Source organism: Glandiceps talaboti, chromosome 4 (genome assembly GCF_964340395.1).
Source record: "Glandiceps talaboti chromosome 4, keGlaTala1.1, whole genome shotgun sequence".
NCBI classification, from domain to species: domain Eukaryota; kingdom Metazoa; phylum Hemichordata; class Enteropneusta; family Spengelidae; genus Glandiceps; species Glandiceps talaboti.
In genome coordinates, this window is record NC_135552.1 from 28,984,436 (window position 1) to 29,003,683 (window position 19,248).

The following is a 19,248-nucleotide window of genomic DNA, read 5'->3' on the forward strand; positions in this document are numbered from 1 at the left end:
CACCACGCGTTCACAGCAGGTCAAAATGGCAGCTTCTGATGATGTCGTCTGCCAGCGCGAGTTCACAGCATGAAGTATATTATAAAACACATATTGCCTGGCCTATATTCGGGTATAGCACCCGTTCATTACCCCCTCGTGACTGTGAGTTACCAGAATCACATGCCAAAGGCCTCGGGAAATAGCATGTGATTCTGGTAATCCAGGCAATATGTGTTCACTATGAATACAAAGCTGGTATATACTATGAAAACAAAGCTGGTATGTTGTAGTATGTAGTGCTATGAATACAAAGCTGGTATGTTGTAGTATGTAGTGCTATGAATACAAAGCTGGTATGTTGTAGTATGTAGTACTATGAATACAAAGCTGGTATGTTGTAGTATGTAGTGCTATGAATACAAAGCTGGTATGTAGTAGTACATGTATGTAGTGCTATGAATACAAAGCTGGCTTTAAAAAAAAACCATCCCAAAAGTAATTTTTTTTATGCTGCATTGAACTATTGATCTCACCCCTTATTGCATAATGATATATTGTAATTTCTTTCTGATACTGCCATTTTGAGTTGAGAACCTCTTTCTACTTCACTTCAAACTGGCAAAGGAGTTATTGTTCAAAGCTTACAGATAGGAAGAGGCACCATATTTCCATATTAATTCCTACCTGTGTCCCTTTCACATGTAACACTTCTGGCCTGCATCCCTATCTGTTCACCACACTGGCCCTGATCATAGGCTAAACAGTCTTCCCATGGTCCAACCTGCCATACATAGTTCCTACACCATATCTCCTCGTTACACACACGAGTCTGGAATAACTCATCTTCAGGCAGACAGGAACTCTGTGTAGGATCTGCAAAGGCTGAAGATAGAAAAAATTTATTTATGGTTTTCAGAAGTATTTTCAATCAATTTGGTGTATTTTACAGGGTAACTTTTCTTTGACTACTGGGTATGCACATTTTTATCAGAACACACATTTTTTTTCATCTTTATGGTCATGAGCCCCTTTACATAAATGCATCCTATCTCATGCACCATTACATACAGCTGCAGTTTTGTATTACATGTAGGAAGGTAAATGTTGCAGTGCCATGCATGTTCATACAAAGATATAAGTTCGGAACAGTTTTAGTAGGGTTTCAGGAAACCTTTTGTAGATGTATGTTCTACATGTACATATTGAGAGTTTCATGAGACCAACAGTACTGTAGATACGTAAAGTCAGGACTGTTTATACAGGAACAGTGTTCATTATTACATGGACACTACAAAAGTTTGTTGTATCTGTTAATAGGTTTAATGTTCTCCTTACCTAGGATATGTCTTGTTCTGGACTGTACACCACCTCTTTTACCACAAGAACGTGAACATGGTCCCCATTCTGTCCACTCTGAGACAACACAATCTGATGGGCAAGGCACACGACATGTTTTAGTCCTTGTTGGTTGCTCAAGATGAGAACAGTTGTGAGGTTCCAATACTTCACCCATTGAACTCTTACAGTACAAAACTCGTACTTGGCTACCTGGTCCACAGTCACCATGACCATAGTCTACAAAACATTTACTCCAACGACCTGAAATTGAGAAAATTATACTAAGTGCCAATGGCAATAAAGTACAACTACATACTATGGAAGTGTTTTTGGAATGTTTGACAAGTGGAACATACTTTGCAGTTTTTGATGATCAAATTACTTTCTCTGAACCAGTATAACAGCTATAGACACAAAGTAATATCTCTACCAAATATCATAGTATTAATCTATCCAACAGTTTTTCACTTTCTTGTTCATATACATATACACTTGATTGAATTTTTTCACTTCAACATTCACAGCACTGGGTAGAAATAACTAAGTCAACACCTATTCATGGCTAACACAATGTTTTCCTTAAATCAAAGCTAGTTACAATACAGTACATTACATTATATTGCATCACATTACATTACACTGCATCACATTACATTACATTACATTGCATTGCATTGCATCACATTACATTACATTGTTGTCTACAACATGTATGTGCATCAGCTTTGACTATGCATTCTCTATCCTGATATTCCCAACTCTACTTTGTTGTCAAATGTATTTGATTTGATTTGATTTGATTTGGCAAAAAATATTCACGAAACAAAAAAAAACAAAACGGAAATAACACTACAGCTTTCACAAACAAACAAATACAGCATGGAATACCTTTGCCGAGGATAACACAAAAAAGTTTTAACAACTTATTTCCATTGTGGTCCTCCAACATGAAACATTACATAGCATAAAAAACGACGAAAAAAAAACAGTACATAGCAGACAGAATATACTAAAAAAATTGACTGACCCGGCTACTACATATGGAGCGAGGCCAGCCTACAGTAAATAAACGAACTCACTTTCTTCCAATTCATACAATTTCTCGTACATAAAAGCTTTAACACTTTTCTTAAAAAGTTGCAAAGAGCTGACATTACGAATACACGAAGGTAGACTGTTCCAGATTTTTGCGCCAGATAAACGGAATGAATGTTGACTCTGAGTATTGAAGGTTGGAATATAAATAGAGGAAGAACTAGATCTGGTGTTGTATGAATGCCTACTACTGGTTAGGCTGAAATGATCGGAAAGATAACTGGGTGCATTACCGTTCAGCACTTTATAAACATGATTTAGTTTTAGCTGTTCAACTCGTTGTTCAATAGGAAGCCATCCTAGTTGTCTGAAGTGTGTGTAGGATATATGAGTTCTTGGATGCAAGTTTAACACAAATCTGATCAGTTTGTTTTGAGAGATTTGTAGTTTAGATTTTGTACGTCGGGTTAGGCTTTTGTACCAGCAGGAGCATGCATAGTCATAATGGCATTGAATTAGGGCTGAAGCCAACAATTTCCTAGTGTTAAAATCCAAAAATTTAGATTTTCGATATAGAAATTTCAGTTTGGCATAAACCTTTTTGAGAACCTTTTCAGCCATGCCCTCACCACCAAGCGATTGGTCTAATTCTGCTCCCAGGTAATTGACTGATGTTTTGTGAGTGATTTGGGTATTGTTACATACAACATTAAGTTTAGTGTTGGAATTAAGTTTACGTTTTGAGCCAAACAGAATTGATTCGGTTTTTCCTAGATGTAATGATAATTTGTTGTCAACTAATCATTCACTAACTGACATGAGTTCCTTACCTAAAAGCTTCTCGATCTCTACAAGCTTATTACCAGAAATTAACAAGGCGGAGTCATCAGCATACAGGAAAAGTTTACAGCTGACAGCAATTTCCATATCATTAACATAAATCAAAAACAACAGTGGCCCCAAAATGGAACCTTGTGGAACACCACAACAAATATTTTCAACATCAGACGAAACACCTGACACATCTACAAGTTGCTTTCTATCGGTCAAGTAAGATGAAAACCAATCTACAGCTGAGTCATCCATACCTATGTACAGTTCCCAAAAGTGAGATAACCTGTAGTCTAGCTGCTAGAACTCGAATATTCTTCTGATAGAATATGACACACGACCGAACATCGTTCGGGCAAGACCTCACTGTGAACTTTGTTTGCTTATTGTATCGGAAGAAAGCCCGAACATCTAGTAGCAAGACTAGATAACCTGGTAAATCAGCATAAACTACATGTCTACAGGCACCATGCAGTTTAAACATACTCTATCCTCAGGACAACTTCCAGCCAAGCCTGAGCAGATGTTGTCAACTAGAGCACAGTGACTAGAACTAGCTAAAGTAATGAAATTAATCAGATTATTAATCAATCAATTGGTCTAACTGGGCCTTTTAACTGCTAACAAGCATGCGATATGCAATGCAATTACTGATACATACATGACTTGTTTTACAAGTAATTGGCATACATGAAATATAGCCACTAGAGGATTGAACTGATCTTTGGCAGACTCTATACATAAGAGTTTATTTGATTGAAAAAATGCATGTCTGCACTGTGATACACTGCTATGGATACAACTTGTACATGTGGTTAGGTTATATATGTGGCTTTGCTGTTAGGATAATGTCTTCACTTTGATAGACTGCTATACTATGATTCAATTTCTACATGTGCTTTGGGTATAAACTTGTATCAGGAAAAGATAAACAAGTTACTTGTGTTTCTTTGTATAAACACAGAATTGACATTTCTAAAAGATTGAATGTATTCAATTAGGCATGCATACAGATTATCAATAACAGTTCAGGCAGTTTTTCAATTAAATTGTGCTGAAAGCACTATAAACAGAGTTATCTTGTTAGCAAACCATGTTGAAAGTGAAATAACCCGGCTGGCACTATTAAAGCCAACAAACTTAATCTGTTTTCATTTACTGAGAATGAAATTTACATGTTTATCTTTCGAATTACATTGTTTGGTAATATGATTATGTGTGAATGAATAGCAAATCAAAATATTTATGTCAATATGTCAGCTAGAAATGCCAGACTGTTTTTCAAAATATCCCACGACATGTCTCTTTTGTTTGTTGAAATTCAGAGCAGCTGAGGAAAGATAACTATTAAAGGGACCGTATTGGATTATTCAATTGATTTTAAAAAGTGTTTGTACTTTACAGATGTTTAGTGTTGGGTTTTATATGTTTTATGGGCTAAGAAAGTGTTGTTGAATGGGAGAATGTAATACATACATGTATCTATCATATGTGGAGTTAAATTATTAGAGAAAACTTAGTCTGGATGTCCACATGAAAGAGAAATCAGAAAGATTGGATGAAGGACAGCACGACCCTAAGAAAACTGGAATCACCCTATTCATAGAAGTATGCTTTAATACAGAAACTATGGAATGTGCTACAACAACAGTTTTGTCACAGAGGTTAAGTGGGTAAAATCTATCTTTTGTTATCTCACGCTACATTTCTTAATAAATGTTATTATTAACTAGCCAGTAAATGTAAGTACAGAAAATAGAAACTTTACAAATCTTTGTTGTATACAGTGGGTTCCAAAGTCTCAACCAAACACAGGTTAAAGTACATTTTTATCTCCCGTAAGGGAGTGTATTGTTATACTTCTGTCTGTCTGTGTGTCTGTCTATCTGTCTGTGTTTGTCTGTGGACACGATATCTCTCAAAAACTACAGCATCACTTCTAATGAAACTTGGTACACATCTTCCTTATCATAACAACAAGAACTGATTAGATTTTGGTAAAGAACCTATGAATAATAATGATTAATTAGGCTAATTAATGGTTTTCAGTAATTAGACTATATTTACAGAGTGCAAGCTTTACATTCTATATAATTTTATACACACATTTGTGATATAAAAGCACATCTGTCCTGAAAATATTTTTTGATGTAGCTATTAGTTTTAATTAAATATTTGCATATTTCATAATTAGTCTTTTAAAACTCTCGGTATGGTTTGACCTATCTAATTTGAATATTGACCCAACGTTTTACACACACGTTTCACATTGTGTTGTGTTGGCCTGGCCGTAAATAGATAAATTCATACGATCTCTTCGCTATTTCATTCTTAATCAAAATTGAAAATCTTGTACTTCGATAGATAGGAAAAAGTTTGCACTTCTGCATTTCTGGTTGCCATGTAAGATCTAGAGCATGGTCAAATCAGGTCAGCTTCAACTCCTGGGTCAAATCACCCACTTTCTACCAAAAATTCTAGAACGGGCCGTTACACAAAGACCTTGCCAAATTTTTGTGAAATTTATCAACTTTCTGGTCCATATTCTCATTAAAAAAACTATGAGTGACAAACCGGACCGAAAAATCCGGGGATCAAGTATGCTTCATCAAATCGCCGTAAAATCAGTATTCCTACAAATAATTCATAAATTGTTTTTACTGGCACAAAAGAAGAGATGTCAGTTGAGGTTTACACTTTTACATTATCTAAAATGGTGGAGCCGGGACTCTAGTGAAAGTTACGTATGATAGCTGTAACTCAGAATTCTGCATTCCAACAATGAATGTAGGTACAGAAATCTATAGTTTTGCCCTTATGGGAGGCAGTTCAGCTTAAATCTGGTATAAAATGTGACTTGCATTCATATTATCACATCTGATCTACAACCTTGTGAACACTTTCTCTAATGATCTTATTCAGGTGAGAAAGAGAATAATGGTCTGGTTGCTAGGCAATGCTGGCTGTGTTAAAGGATCACCTTGACTTAGGGAGGGGGTTGGAAATTATCTAAACCTCATATTTGGTCATGGAATTTACTCCATCCAAACATATTGTTTATGGATTAATCAAATAGTACTATCCAATAATTACCATCAGCATACAAGAAATCTACTGTGGCACATATCAATCATTTCAATTGAAATAACATGACACTAGTGTCAATTCAGTTGACAGTCATCAGTGAAATCATGGCATACGACACAGTTTTGAAGAATTAACGTTTTGGAAATGTCAAAAATGTTTTCACAAAACCCTATCTACAATGGCAAACTTTGAAGAATGTCGTTCAATATCATGCTATAGAGTAATTTATTAGCAAAAAATCTGCTTTCTTCATCGTTATCTGTAGAATTTACTTATTATATATTGCATAGACTCTATTATACTGAGACAGATTCAATTAAAATGTATGGTTGTCCTCTGAGTGGAATTCTTTTGATAAGAGTATTTGCTGTCACAACTGTGATGACAACATCTGATTGATGTACTAAATTAATTCTGGACAACATATTTTATTCACATCATGTTTTCATCTATTCTAATATTCAGATATGATCACTATGACACCAAATTTGTATTTCACTCAGTTCACTTGAATTTACTATGAATATTAACTGCTGTATATATACTGTGAATACATGAAATTTTGAGTGGTGACAGCGATGAATGTATAAACTGTTTTGAAAATGTCAAAAATGTTTTCATTAAATTGTGTACATTGATATACAATGTACTTTGCCTAAAATCAAGGGGACAATGTCTGAGCATACAAATCAATCAACATCGTTGGATAATTAGCTTTTGTGAGTTGAGTGTTGTGGACCAGATAAAAATTACATACATGTAAGCACCAAAAATAAGGCATGAGTTCACTTCTTTCCTTCAACATTAGGCCAAAAAAAAAAGGGGTTTTGTTTCTCGTCCTCGCGCGCGTCATCCTAAAACATGCGCGTCGCACGTTTTTTTTCCTCCGTACCGTTACTCCAACAATTATTTTCCAACTGCATGGTACATCTCGATCATGAAGTGCGCCACACACAACAGAAGAATAGAACGCTTGTACAGCGCATGTGCTGTCGTCGCCCATGTTATAGGGGAGTTGTTTTGCTTTTGTGTTACCGTCACGGTAACACAAAATGCTCTTGTCGGTACAAGTGTCGGCCGGGAGCAAAATTTTGCGTCCGTTTGGACTTGTGTCGGTCAAAAGGTCAAAGTTTGTCGATTGTTTGAAGATCTGTGCAAAGGTATAAAAAAAACTTAGTACTGGTGACCGGTTTATTTTGCCTGAACAGTATGAGCAATGTCGCGTAGAAGCTCTCGTTTCATGTGTATGTGACGGAACTTTCCAGACTGTCCCGCTACAGGCAAAATTAGAAGATGTGACAGAATTTGGCAAGTATTTGAAGATCATTTTGATTGACGACACTGAGAAAGTGACCAAGCAACCTGTAATGAATGCATTCCAATTCCTGATGTCAGAAAGGAGTACTAAAGTTTGGCCTGCATTTCGCAATTTAGATCGCCCAAACAAGCGATTCCAACTTCATAATGCAATTGTCAGATGGCTGCAAGACCATAATTTGGGATGGCAGAAAGAATACCGATCCTTGGGTGAACATTTCGTTCATGTGTTAGGGGAGTGTCTGTGGCTGGTTGATCCACATCGTCAGAATTACTGAACAGTTCAGAGTTTAATAATGAACACAAAAACAAGTACAAATGCACTGTCACATGAAAGTCCTCTCATGATGGAAAGTTTCCCAACTACAGATGAGTGGCTGTAAAACAATGTTGCATTAAATGCAAGAAGTTTACTCTTGCAGTGTTAAAGTTGAATAAATGTTATTTATATTTAAATGGAAATTCATCTGTGTTGGTGAACCATAGTAAATTTTCTAGTTGTGTTTGGAACAATGTTCAAATTGAATACAATGTTATTTATAGTTATGCATGGTATTTTGTAATCATATTGGTGAGTCAGTGTGGGCTTCCATCCCCCACTCCCCCCCCACACCCCTCTTTAAAAAAGAAAAAAAAGAAAAAAAGAAAAAAAAAGAAACCGCGTCACCGCATCATTTTCAAAATTACTCTAGGACGAGAAACAATTCTTTTTTTTTTTTTGGCCTTACTTCTAAACATGATTTAAAAGAAATTGGCAATATGTAAACACTACAATGTGTCTGTAATAGGCAGGAATTTGCTTGCTTTTGATACTTGGCCCAGAGGGTCAAGGTCAAAGTCTCAAAAGATAGCTTGCATATAAATATGGGTTAGACACTTGAATGGAGGCTCTAGGCATTACAGTTTTTGAGTTATGCAGTGAGTAATAATAATAATAATTATAATGTTGGGTTCTTATAATATAGCACTTTCCCACGCCATGCTCAAAGCACTTTAGAATTATTACCCCTGGCTCGGATCAGAACGGCACAACGGCCCTTTAGTCTTCCTCAACTCCTCGGGGAACATACAGTCCATTGCAGCCATTTCAGCGCATAGGATTAAAGCCTTCACATTGCAACCTACATCTTATCAGGTCCCCAATTAGACAGCTGGGTTGACTGAGGCACAGTCAGGGTTCAAATCTTGCCCAAGGACTTTAACCACTCAGAAACAAACCACAGGCAGTGACAGGGCTCAAACCTGCAACCTGTAGATTCCAAGCCAGTAAATAATTTAACTACAAATACGGCTGCCATTAAGTAAAAGTAATATGAGCACCAAAAATAATGCTTGTGGGTAGTTCTTTTCTTCAATATTTCTTGTAAACATGATTTAAAAGAAATTGCAATATTGGCAGTATTACGGATGGATGGATGGACAGAGCCAATCATAATAGTGTTATAGCCCCCCCCCCCCCCTTTGGGGTGCTAAAAATGAGCACATAGCATTAATAGCATGATTTCATGGTTTCCTTATGGATTAAGAGATTATCCTAAAAGCAAATAAGTGATAAACATGACACAAAGGAAAAGCCACATTACTATTCTGTTGCTTGGTGGTCTGAGGTTTGAACAAGCACTGTGCCCCAATCAACCTAGCTATTTTTACAGGATAATGGCATCCTAATAATAATATGACAGAGATTATTTAGTGGAGAATTTAATCCTGTGACCCTAGTGGCAGTATAGATCATATGCCCTCCTGGGAGTTGAGAAATAAAAGAATTACACTTGTGTCTAGCATTATACTGAGGTATCCCTTGTGCTAAGCTTAGCACAAGGGATGCTGCACAAGTGGTGGTCATATTTCAATTGCTGACTTATTATCAGTATTAATCATACAGTGTTTTATATTAAACTTACCAGTGTGCCACCATACACAGTCAACTGGTTCACATTTAGTAGTTTGAGTAAGAGGACCACAATCCAGACCACCATGAGCTGCGCTGACTAATACTTCCCGACGTCTCACTTTCTGACCACCATAACCACAGCTTTTAGAACAAGGTGACCAATTCTGCCATTTGCCAACCTGACAGTCTTGGGGGCAAGGCACTTGGCATGCACGTTTGGAAGGAGGCTTCTGATTGGTTGAATTTGCTGATAATTCTGAAATGATAGAAAATTACACCAATTAGAAGAGTTCTATCAAACTTGCCACTGATTTCTTCATAGTCAGCAATTTTTCTTCACAGTAAATGTATGTCTAGGTTAGGGTTCTTAGTTTCTTTTTTTTTTTTTTTTAAATATTTTTATTTTGCTATGTATTAATCCTAACTTTTTTCATTTTGTTGAGTGGGCTAACAGACAGTTTCTTTCAAATGACTTAGTTTCATATCTGTAATCCATTAATAATTTCTATACTTTAAAGTGGACATATGGATTATAGAATTTGGTTTTATTTTTGGATTTTAATTTATAAAACAACTTGACAATTTTTTTCTAATTGAAAAATCAATGTGACTGAAATAACATTATACCAAGTCTTTGTTTGTAACTCAATAAATTTCCAAAAAATATGCAAAAAATGCAAATACGTACACTAACAAACATTTTACACATTTTAAAAATGTTTTGCAATTTATTGAGTTACAAACAAGGACTTGGTATATATTATTTCACATAGTTTTTTCAATTAGCAAAAAACAGTAACATTCTTTTATAAATAAAAATTTCAAAAGTAATACCCAACTCTAATCCATATGGCCTCTTTATGACAAACGTTTATCATCAGGTAACAAACATCCAAGTATGGTAAAACTTTCTTTTTTTTTAGAATTTTGTATTTGGGTGTCTCATGTACAGCTAAAATGGTGAAAATAGAATATAGTAATTAGTATATGTATGTACAGATACAATAAATTGGTTGACAGAACAAAAATTTGTCATTAAATAAAAAAGATTGAAGACAGCAGGTGGTTATAACATTGTGTGTGAAAAAGGAAACACCTCCAATTCACCTGAATTCATAGCTGCATGGTTGAGTTTTAAGAGAGATGAAAAAATATTGATGCAAAAAGGCTATAAAAGGGAAAATCATCCATAATTCCATCACCTTGCTTTGCTTTTTCTCCAGGAAATCAAGTAAGATGGGGAGAGAAAGGAGAACAATTTATAGCTTCCTATAATACAAGGATATACAACTTAGAAGGAAAGTCCAGTCGAAAGCTCAAAGGGGATCTAACAGGAGATTTAGACTTGGCAAAAAAAACAGTGTTATTCATACAAAATGTATATGGTAAATCACAAGAAATGAATGAGTTATATGGAGTGGCCTGATCTGCTAGTCAATTACCTCATACAACATTCATAAACTATAGACTCCCTGCAGACTCATTGACGAGATATGTATGTGATTTATGCAGTACACTGCACTGATATCTAAGTTTTATGGCCCCGGTGGTTTTTCAACTGAATTACCATATTGAAGGACAACAACATATCAAACTTGATCTCCTTACAGCTCTTAGTGCCAGACTGCAGTCACAAGCAAAAATAATGAGACCATAATTTAAGACAGCTTTCAGACTTGCAATACATGCTCATCACAAGTTAATGAGCTATAGAGAACCATAATTCAAGATAATCTCCTCACATAAAAATATTCAGAAAACATAATTAGAAATGGTCTGTTTTTACTCCCGTCCCTGGTGGGATATATGTACTTGTTCTACAAATGATTGTCATTCCTGCTTCCTTGCTAAATATTCTTTGTGTTTATATCATGTATGTTTAATTACCGTTGTCATTTTTAATACCAAATGTTTGAACATATTTATCATCATATAATTCCAAACTTTCAGCCATTTCTTTCCTGAAGTTTGAATACACTGAAAAATCTGTTGTTGTTGCCACTGTAGCCACTCATAAACTCCAAACTGCCTCTGTCAATAAACTTGATAAATGAAACTTCTGCTAGTACTAGTAGCAGCAGTTTCGGTCAAACATATCAAGTGCTACTAATGTCACACAATGTGCTGTAAGCCACTCATACATAAATGAATAAACTGGACACTATGATGTATGATTGGTTGGAACAAGTTTTTTTTTGTCCTTCTGTATGTCACACCCCTCCCCACCCACCCTCACTCACTCACTCACTCACTCACTCACTCACTCACTCACTCACTCACTCACTCACTCACTCACTCACTCATTCCCTCCCTCCCTCACTCATTCATTCACTCCCCCCCTCCCTCCCTCCCTCCCTCCCTCACTCACTCATTCATTCACTCCCCCCCTCCCTCCCTCACTCACTCACGTGTAGTTAAGGATTCTTTTGAATGTCAGGCTACACTGGGCTCAGAACAAGTTTGTATGTGGTAGGCTTCAGACAGCGTGTGGCCTGTTCGTAACATTTGGCAGTAGTAAATACAGATCCATTGCATACATTTTTACCCTCATGTTGAAACTAACCTGACTTGACCTTTCATGACCTGACAGTCTCGAGAACTCCTGGAATGTTTTTGTCCTTCTGTGGTCTTGATTAGACCCCTATTACATTGTCAGTTCTGATAGTAAATTTGTATCAAATAGAGCAGCCATTATTTTACTTTTAAAAACTTAAAAATGTGCTTCTATTAAGCCAAGCATTCAACCAAACTCGTCAGTTTCCTATTTAGGATACCAATACCTCAGTTACAGCCTGTAAAATGTGACAGTAATTGAATGTTTTGTTTCACCTCTGTCACACTACTCTTGATAACTGAGTTGATGGATGTACACATCCCTAGGCATAATCTGTGGGTCAGCTAAAAGTACTTACAACTTAATTTGAAATGACTTAGGACTAACATAGGGATGTATATCATGCTTTTAATAGTCATCTCTGCTAATGTGCACCTACTGTAAGAATTAGTATCTCAGGTATTATGTTTGGACATTGCATTGATACTAGCATAAGCAAGTCTAGAATTGCAATGGCTGACAACCAAGCATTGACAAGGACAAGAACTTGTTACAAACTAGGAAAGTAAATAAATGACAGAATGTAAACAGTCTCTGTACTTCCAACATGATGTGCCAAGTGTTATTAATCCAGTTCATTTGTTTACTTTCCCTGTTTGTGACAACTTCCTCTCATCAATGCTTGCCTGTTGTTGGTTGTATACACTGTGACATCTAGACTGTCTACAGGCATTGTTTAGACTTAGTTAATGATGCACTCTGCAATCTATACTAACTACATTAAAATATCCACCAGGATCTGAATCATTGTCAAACCTTGTTTGTGTGGGAGGGTAGACATAAAATCTACCCCATAAAATGTGAAAGTTTGTGGAATTTTCAGCACAAACTCTTTACTCTACTCATTTACTATATATGGATTGCGTAAATACGTACTAGCTCAGAGGCATGGCTATCAGACTTAAAGTTTACAATACAGATTCACATGAACAGTAGCCTATGATAGTGAACACAGCAAGTCACTGGTCTATGGCCGTGTGATCATTAATTCCATCTTTGTTAAAGAGTGATTTTAGTACTTTTTAGGGACTGTACATAAATCCCTTTTCCAGTAATTAGATTTTATTTGATTAAAACTATAGTATTTTGTCTGTTTTACTTTATTGCTACGGTAGTTATTTTGTCATTTTACAACTGGTGTCATACTGTGTAGCTAAGGTTCCCAACCACAGCATAATAATAACACTTGAAAAATGACTACCGATATGATGTAATGAGAAAATGTCCCTAACATGTATTTCATTACTTTGCATTTTATGTCCTTGATAACATTCCTTTGATATGCATCAGAATACATGTATACATGTACATACTATGTATTTACATCTACAGAAATGTGTTTGGGCAAAGAAACAGAAATTAAATAGTTACATATATTATTATATTATATGTGTCTTCACTGACCGAAATGTGTTTGGGCAAAGAAACAGAAATTAAATACATATATTATATGTGTCTTCACTGACTGAAATGTGTTTGGGCAGAGAAACAGAAATTAAATACATATATTATATGTGTCTTCACTGACTGAAATGTGTTTGGGCAGAGAAACAGAAATTAAATACATATATGTGTCTTCACTGACCGAAATGTGTTTGGGCAAAGAAACAGAAATTAAATACATATATTATATGTGTCTTCACTGACTGAAATGTGTTTGGGCAGAGAAACAGAAATTAAATACATATATGTGTCTTCACTGACTGAAATGTGTTTGGGCAAAGAAACAGAAATTAAATACATATATTATATGTGTCTTCACTGACTGAAATGTGTTTGGGCAGAGAAACAGAAATTAAATACATATATTATATGTGTCTTCACTGACTGAAATGTGTTTGGGCAAAGAAACAGAAATTAAATACATATATTATATGTGTCTTCACTGACTGAAATGTGTTTGGGCAAAGAAACAGAAATTAAATACATATATTATATATGTTTTCACTGACTGAAATGTGTTTGGGCAAAGAAACAGAAATTAAATATATGTATGTGTCTTCACTGACTGAAATGTGTTTGGAGAGAGAAATGGAACTGATAAATAGTAATGACACAGAACTACTACATGTATAATGAGATGAAACACGCCAGATGTTTCCTTACATTCATGAGATCAAGCAAGTTAGCGGAAATCCAGGATGTTACAGCCTACATTATGTATTTGGAATGAGTATAATTTCTAGTTGACTGCACTTTTCTCTAATCATTCCAAATTGGTTGCTATTTTTGCATGAGTATGTACATTTCAGCTAGACAATGTCTCACACTCATGACTTGATTTGTGACGTAAATTTACAACTTGGAATTCAGGGTTGTGATAAAGCTCAGGAAATATGGCAATTAGTTTGCACGGCCAAGGCCAGTGTTTTAGACCTCACTACAGCTTGCATTCTCAATTATAGCTGTTTGAACAGAATTTAGTCTTAGTTCCTATACAGTATCATTATGATTTACAGAAACCACTTTGGCATCCAGCTTAAATAGAATTATAATCATGAAATGAGAGGCAGGATAATTATTCAGGGGTCAAACACAAGTTCTCTGAATTCAAGATACACACTATCATTAGGTTGGCAGACCTAGGCTGGTGTTCAGCCCTTTCCATAACCATCATGTTTCAGATCAAATAAATTTGTCTTAGAATTGTAGTCATGAAATTGTTTAGTAATCACCGAATCAATCAACCCAGCTTTATAAATAGGGACCATGTAAGACAAAGGTCAATTGCTCTGTGCATAGAGGTAGAGGTAGCAGGCATTGTACATGTATTAATCAATGTTCCCTAGGTGTTGAGGATTCAAGTGCAAATGTGAGTTGTTCTACCATCAGAGATCTGTGTCAGTTTAGGAGGTATAAGTGCTGGCTATTGTGCCATTATACTGTACCAGGGGTATTACTATTGAGCTATGCTGTCTGATGATCTAAAAACAATGCCGCTTATACATCATTCTACATGCAATTCTAAATATTTGCAAAATACTCTTTTCAATATGTGTGCATGTAAGAAAGAAATATAGAGATAATAAAGATGATTTCTTTACACACACTAGTTAAATACATGTTCATATTCAAGATGGCGGCCACCATGTGGTTTGTAGTCAAAGAGAACACTTTGGCAATCAACTGAAAGTATTTCAAAACTGGGAAATCAAAATAAAATTAGTGTTTCTTTGTTTGCAGTATAATAAAATAAATATGATTGGTATCTGTAAAATCACAGTATACAATCAGAACTAATTAATTTTTCATTTCACCTAATTTTACATTTCTTTGGTAGTTATGATTAATATGTTTTGCTTGTATTCCTGGAAGCAATTAGCAGTTGATGTGAAAATGATCATGATTTATTTCAGAAAATTTATTTATGGCCACCTGCTTGTGGCACAATAACTTTCAAACAAAATTAGTCAAGAGGCTAGGCTTACTCTCACTTTAGCTCCCTAGCTTGAAGAATAATGTTCCTCTGCTATTATTCAAGCCAAGAAAGTAATGATATCATATATTTCCTTTGTATGTTCTCTTCTGAGTTTATAGATGACTATACCACACACAGTATGTTTCTAATCTCCTTTAAAGTGATACTATGACACTTACCTATATGATCCCATTCAACTGTTGGTCATTTGAGCTGCACACACTTTGTCTGTAGTGTATACATTGCATCTCAAGTAATAATGATGAGAATACAATTGTCAAAAGTGATAAATCTATTAGCCACCTTCATGTAGTTATTAATCCCCCCCCCCCCCCCCCCCCCCCCCCGGTATTTGTACAAATAACTACAAGTTGAAGTGACAAAATACAGGACTTTACTAGTTTTCCAACAATGGTGATGAAGAAATGTAAATATTGTCCATAACTGCTGTTTTTCTTTATTTTCATAAATACTTTTCTTCAATTATCATTTTTTCAATTATAATAATAGAAAATATTCTTGATGATAATCAAAAGTAATAACTATACATGATAAATCTACACCTATATTCATATTGCAAAATTTTCAGCAAGGGCTGTTTGTAATTTCCTTTTACTGGTACTTTATTTTCATCTTTTTTATTACTCACTTTTCAAACAGAAAGAGTCATCTACAGGCTGCAAATCCTTGTCCTCTTCTCTCACACAATAAACTTGTCTTCTCTGTTGCCCCGCTCCACAGACATCGTTACTTTTTAATAATTGGCACTCTGCCCATTCCTCAGTCTGCCATTTATAGTGAGGACACTTTGGTAAGTTTGATGTACGGCAATGTTGTTTCTCGATCAGTGGTTTGCACGGTAGTCCACCGTACTCTGGCAGTATAACAATACTTCTGGTCCTTGATTGAACACCATCCTCGGGCGTTCTGTCATCATGACATGTCTTAGAACACATTGACCATTGTCCCCAGTCAGAGACAATACAATCACAGGGTAGATCACAGGCTTCTGTGTTGGCAGGCTTTCTTCTACCTGAAATAGGGGAAAACATTTAAATGTTCATTGAAAGCAATTATTACAGGGCTAGCTCACACGTTTAAACATGAGTGGATGCAATATGTTGCGAGTCATTCAGCTCTATCTGGTATTTGCTGTGGTGCTGACTCTTAGGCTTGCACAACATATCATATGTTACAGACTAGAGTGACTGGTACAATACAAAGCTTTCATACTAATAATATCTTAGCCTAGTATCTAGTTGTGTGGACATTTTGCTCTTGCTTTTCCCCCTTTGCTTTTCCCCTACCATACCTGGCATTTCACTAGCAGCTGTTTATCCAAAAATGGCCATGGATATTTTGGCCAAAGATCAACACGTTTGTCTTCTAAAATCTTGAAAATACCATAGTTATTGACGCAAGGGAAGGTTACGTTATGCCTTTGTCTGTCTGTCTGTCTGTCTGTCTGTCTGTCTGTCTGTCTGTCTGTCTGACTGACCGACTGTGTGTGTACATGTATGTATGTATGTATGTATGTATGTATGTATGTATGTGTGTATGTATGTATGTATGTATGTATGTATGTATGTATGTATGTATGTATGTATGTACAAAATGTATGTGTGTGTATGTCTGTGTGTCAGTCTATGGACACAATATGATATCTATATGTACAGCATCAATTCTAATGAAACTTGCTACACATCTTCCATACATGGTATGGTAATGAAAAGAACAGATTACATTTTGATAAACATCCAATGAACATTAATAGTCATTAGCATCATTAATGGTTTTTAGTAATTAGGCTATACCTTAGGAATGTACACTTCAAATTCAATATAATTTGGTACATGCATTGACCATAAGTTCATAACAAAGCACATATGTTATATAAAATTTGTTTATGTACCTTAAATAGCTTAATATAGTTTTAATGATTAATTTGCATAATTAATGATTTGCAGTAATTAAGCTACATATCTTAAGAATGCACATTTCAAATTCCACAACATTTGGTAGATAGATCAATCATAAAATCAATAAGCACACACATCCTATAAAGGCTGTTGGCATAGATTTTTGTTTTAATGGGTAATTTGCATAATCATTAATTAATGATCTTTGGTAATTAGGCTATATCTTAAAGAATACAAGCTTCAAATTTCATATAATCTGGTACACACATCAACCATAACAATGTGCACCCGTTCTGTGAGGTTTGTTGACATAGCTTTTATTTTAATGAGTAATTTGATTTTCAGTAATTAAGCTATATCTTAAGAATGTACATTTCAAATTCCATATAATTTGGCACATACATCAACCAGAACTGTTAACAAAGCAAACATATCCTATAAAACCTGTTGGCATAGTTTTAGTTTTAATGAATCATTTGTATAGTTAATGATTTTCAGTAATTAAGCCATATCTTTAGAATGTGGGCTTCAAATTTCATATAATTTGTTACATATATCAACAAATTTGTCCACTAGGCTTTCACTTTTAATGATTAATTTGTATATAGTTAATGATTTTCAGTTATATTAGGCTTTATCTTAAGAATGCACATTTCAAATTCAATATAATTTGGCACATACAACAACCATAACAAAGTACATATATCCTATAATTTTAAAGCCTGTTGACATAGCTTTTAGTTGTAATTAATCATTTGCATAAATTAATGATTTTTGGCAATTAGGCTGTATCTTAACAAATGCAAGTTTCAAATTTCATATAATTTGCTACATATATTAACCATAATAATGTGCACCTGTCCTATGAAGTTTGTCAACATAGCTTTTAGTTTGAAGAATGCAAGTTTCGGATTTTATATTTGCTGTTTTCATTGATGATAACAAAGTGCATATGTTTGATATTAGTTTTTGATAGTAATAGTACAACATAATTTGTATAATTAATGTGATGACTTTTGATAACAAGCCTTCAATTGGAGACATACTCCCCAACTTGTACATTTTATGGCAAAGTTATTGTGCAAATCTGATGGTGTCTCCAGATACAAAACTTCATTATTTATTGACGAATTTGCGATTTGACCTTGAATATGGAGATCAAATGCAAAAAGTCAAGATATGAAAAAGAAAGCTGACCTCAGGTTATAGACATTCAAATGGAGTCTTTGTGTATTCAACTTCTTGAGTTAACATTAACAGAAATATTTTGGCCATCTCACCTTGAAAACATTTTCAATGTCTCATTAGAAAGCTCTTACTGTATGATATCATTTACTTTCAACACAGTGACATTTTAGACTCTGGAGTTACACATTTAAATATGGGAGGAGATTGGGGAGGGCTTAATTGGAGGGGTCATTCTTTTCTAGAAGTTTAATGTCCTGGTAGTCTGGATGCAATGTAGTCTCAAACATGAGTGAAGGTGTAAATCATAATGATACCATCTAGGGACTAGACTAATGTCCTGATAACTCACTATTCTAATATAGAATAAACCCCTTGTGGAAATATAAGACACAAACTAAAATCTTGTAAATGTCAATGGATACAACTAGTTCCTGAAAGGGTCCATCATGTGCTCTACTTGAGTCCAATTGAAATACTGATAAGAATACAATGATTCATTGCATACATGCAATGTACCAATATTTCATCTAGTTTTTAGATAGTAACTTCATTATTAAGATCAAAACAAATCTCGGAGATAGTAAATGTAGACTGATATGGCCAACCTAGTGTCTAGTGAGGGATC

At 35.1% G+C, this 19,248-nt stretch overlaps 1 protein-coding gene across 1 annotated transcript in view; it reads right to left on the reverse strand.

Moving 5' to 3' along the window:
* LOC144434449 (thrombospondin type-1 domain-containing protein 7A-like) overlaps positions 1–19,248 on the reverse strand; it is an 80,628-nt gene that overhangs the window by 41,687 nt on the left and 19,693 nt on the right. The window contains exons 3-6 of the mRNA XM_078122897.1: positions 16,166–16,549; positions 9,495–9,740; positions 1,318–1,581; positions 667–864 (exon numbers count right to left, since the gene is read on the reverse strand). Coding sequence (XP_077979023.1) covers positions 667–864; positions 1,318–1,581; positions 9,495–9,740; positions 16,166–16,549 — 1,092 coding nt within the window. The remainder of the gene's footprint in view (positions 1–666; positions 865–1,317; positions 1,582–9,494; positions 9,741–16,165; positions 16,550–19,248) is intronic.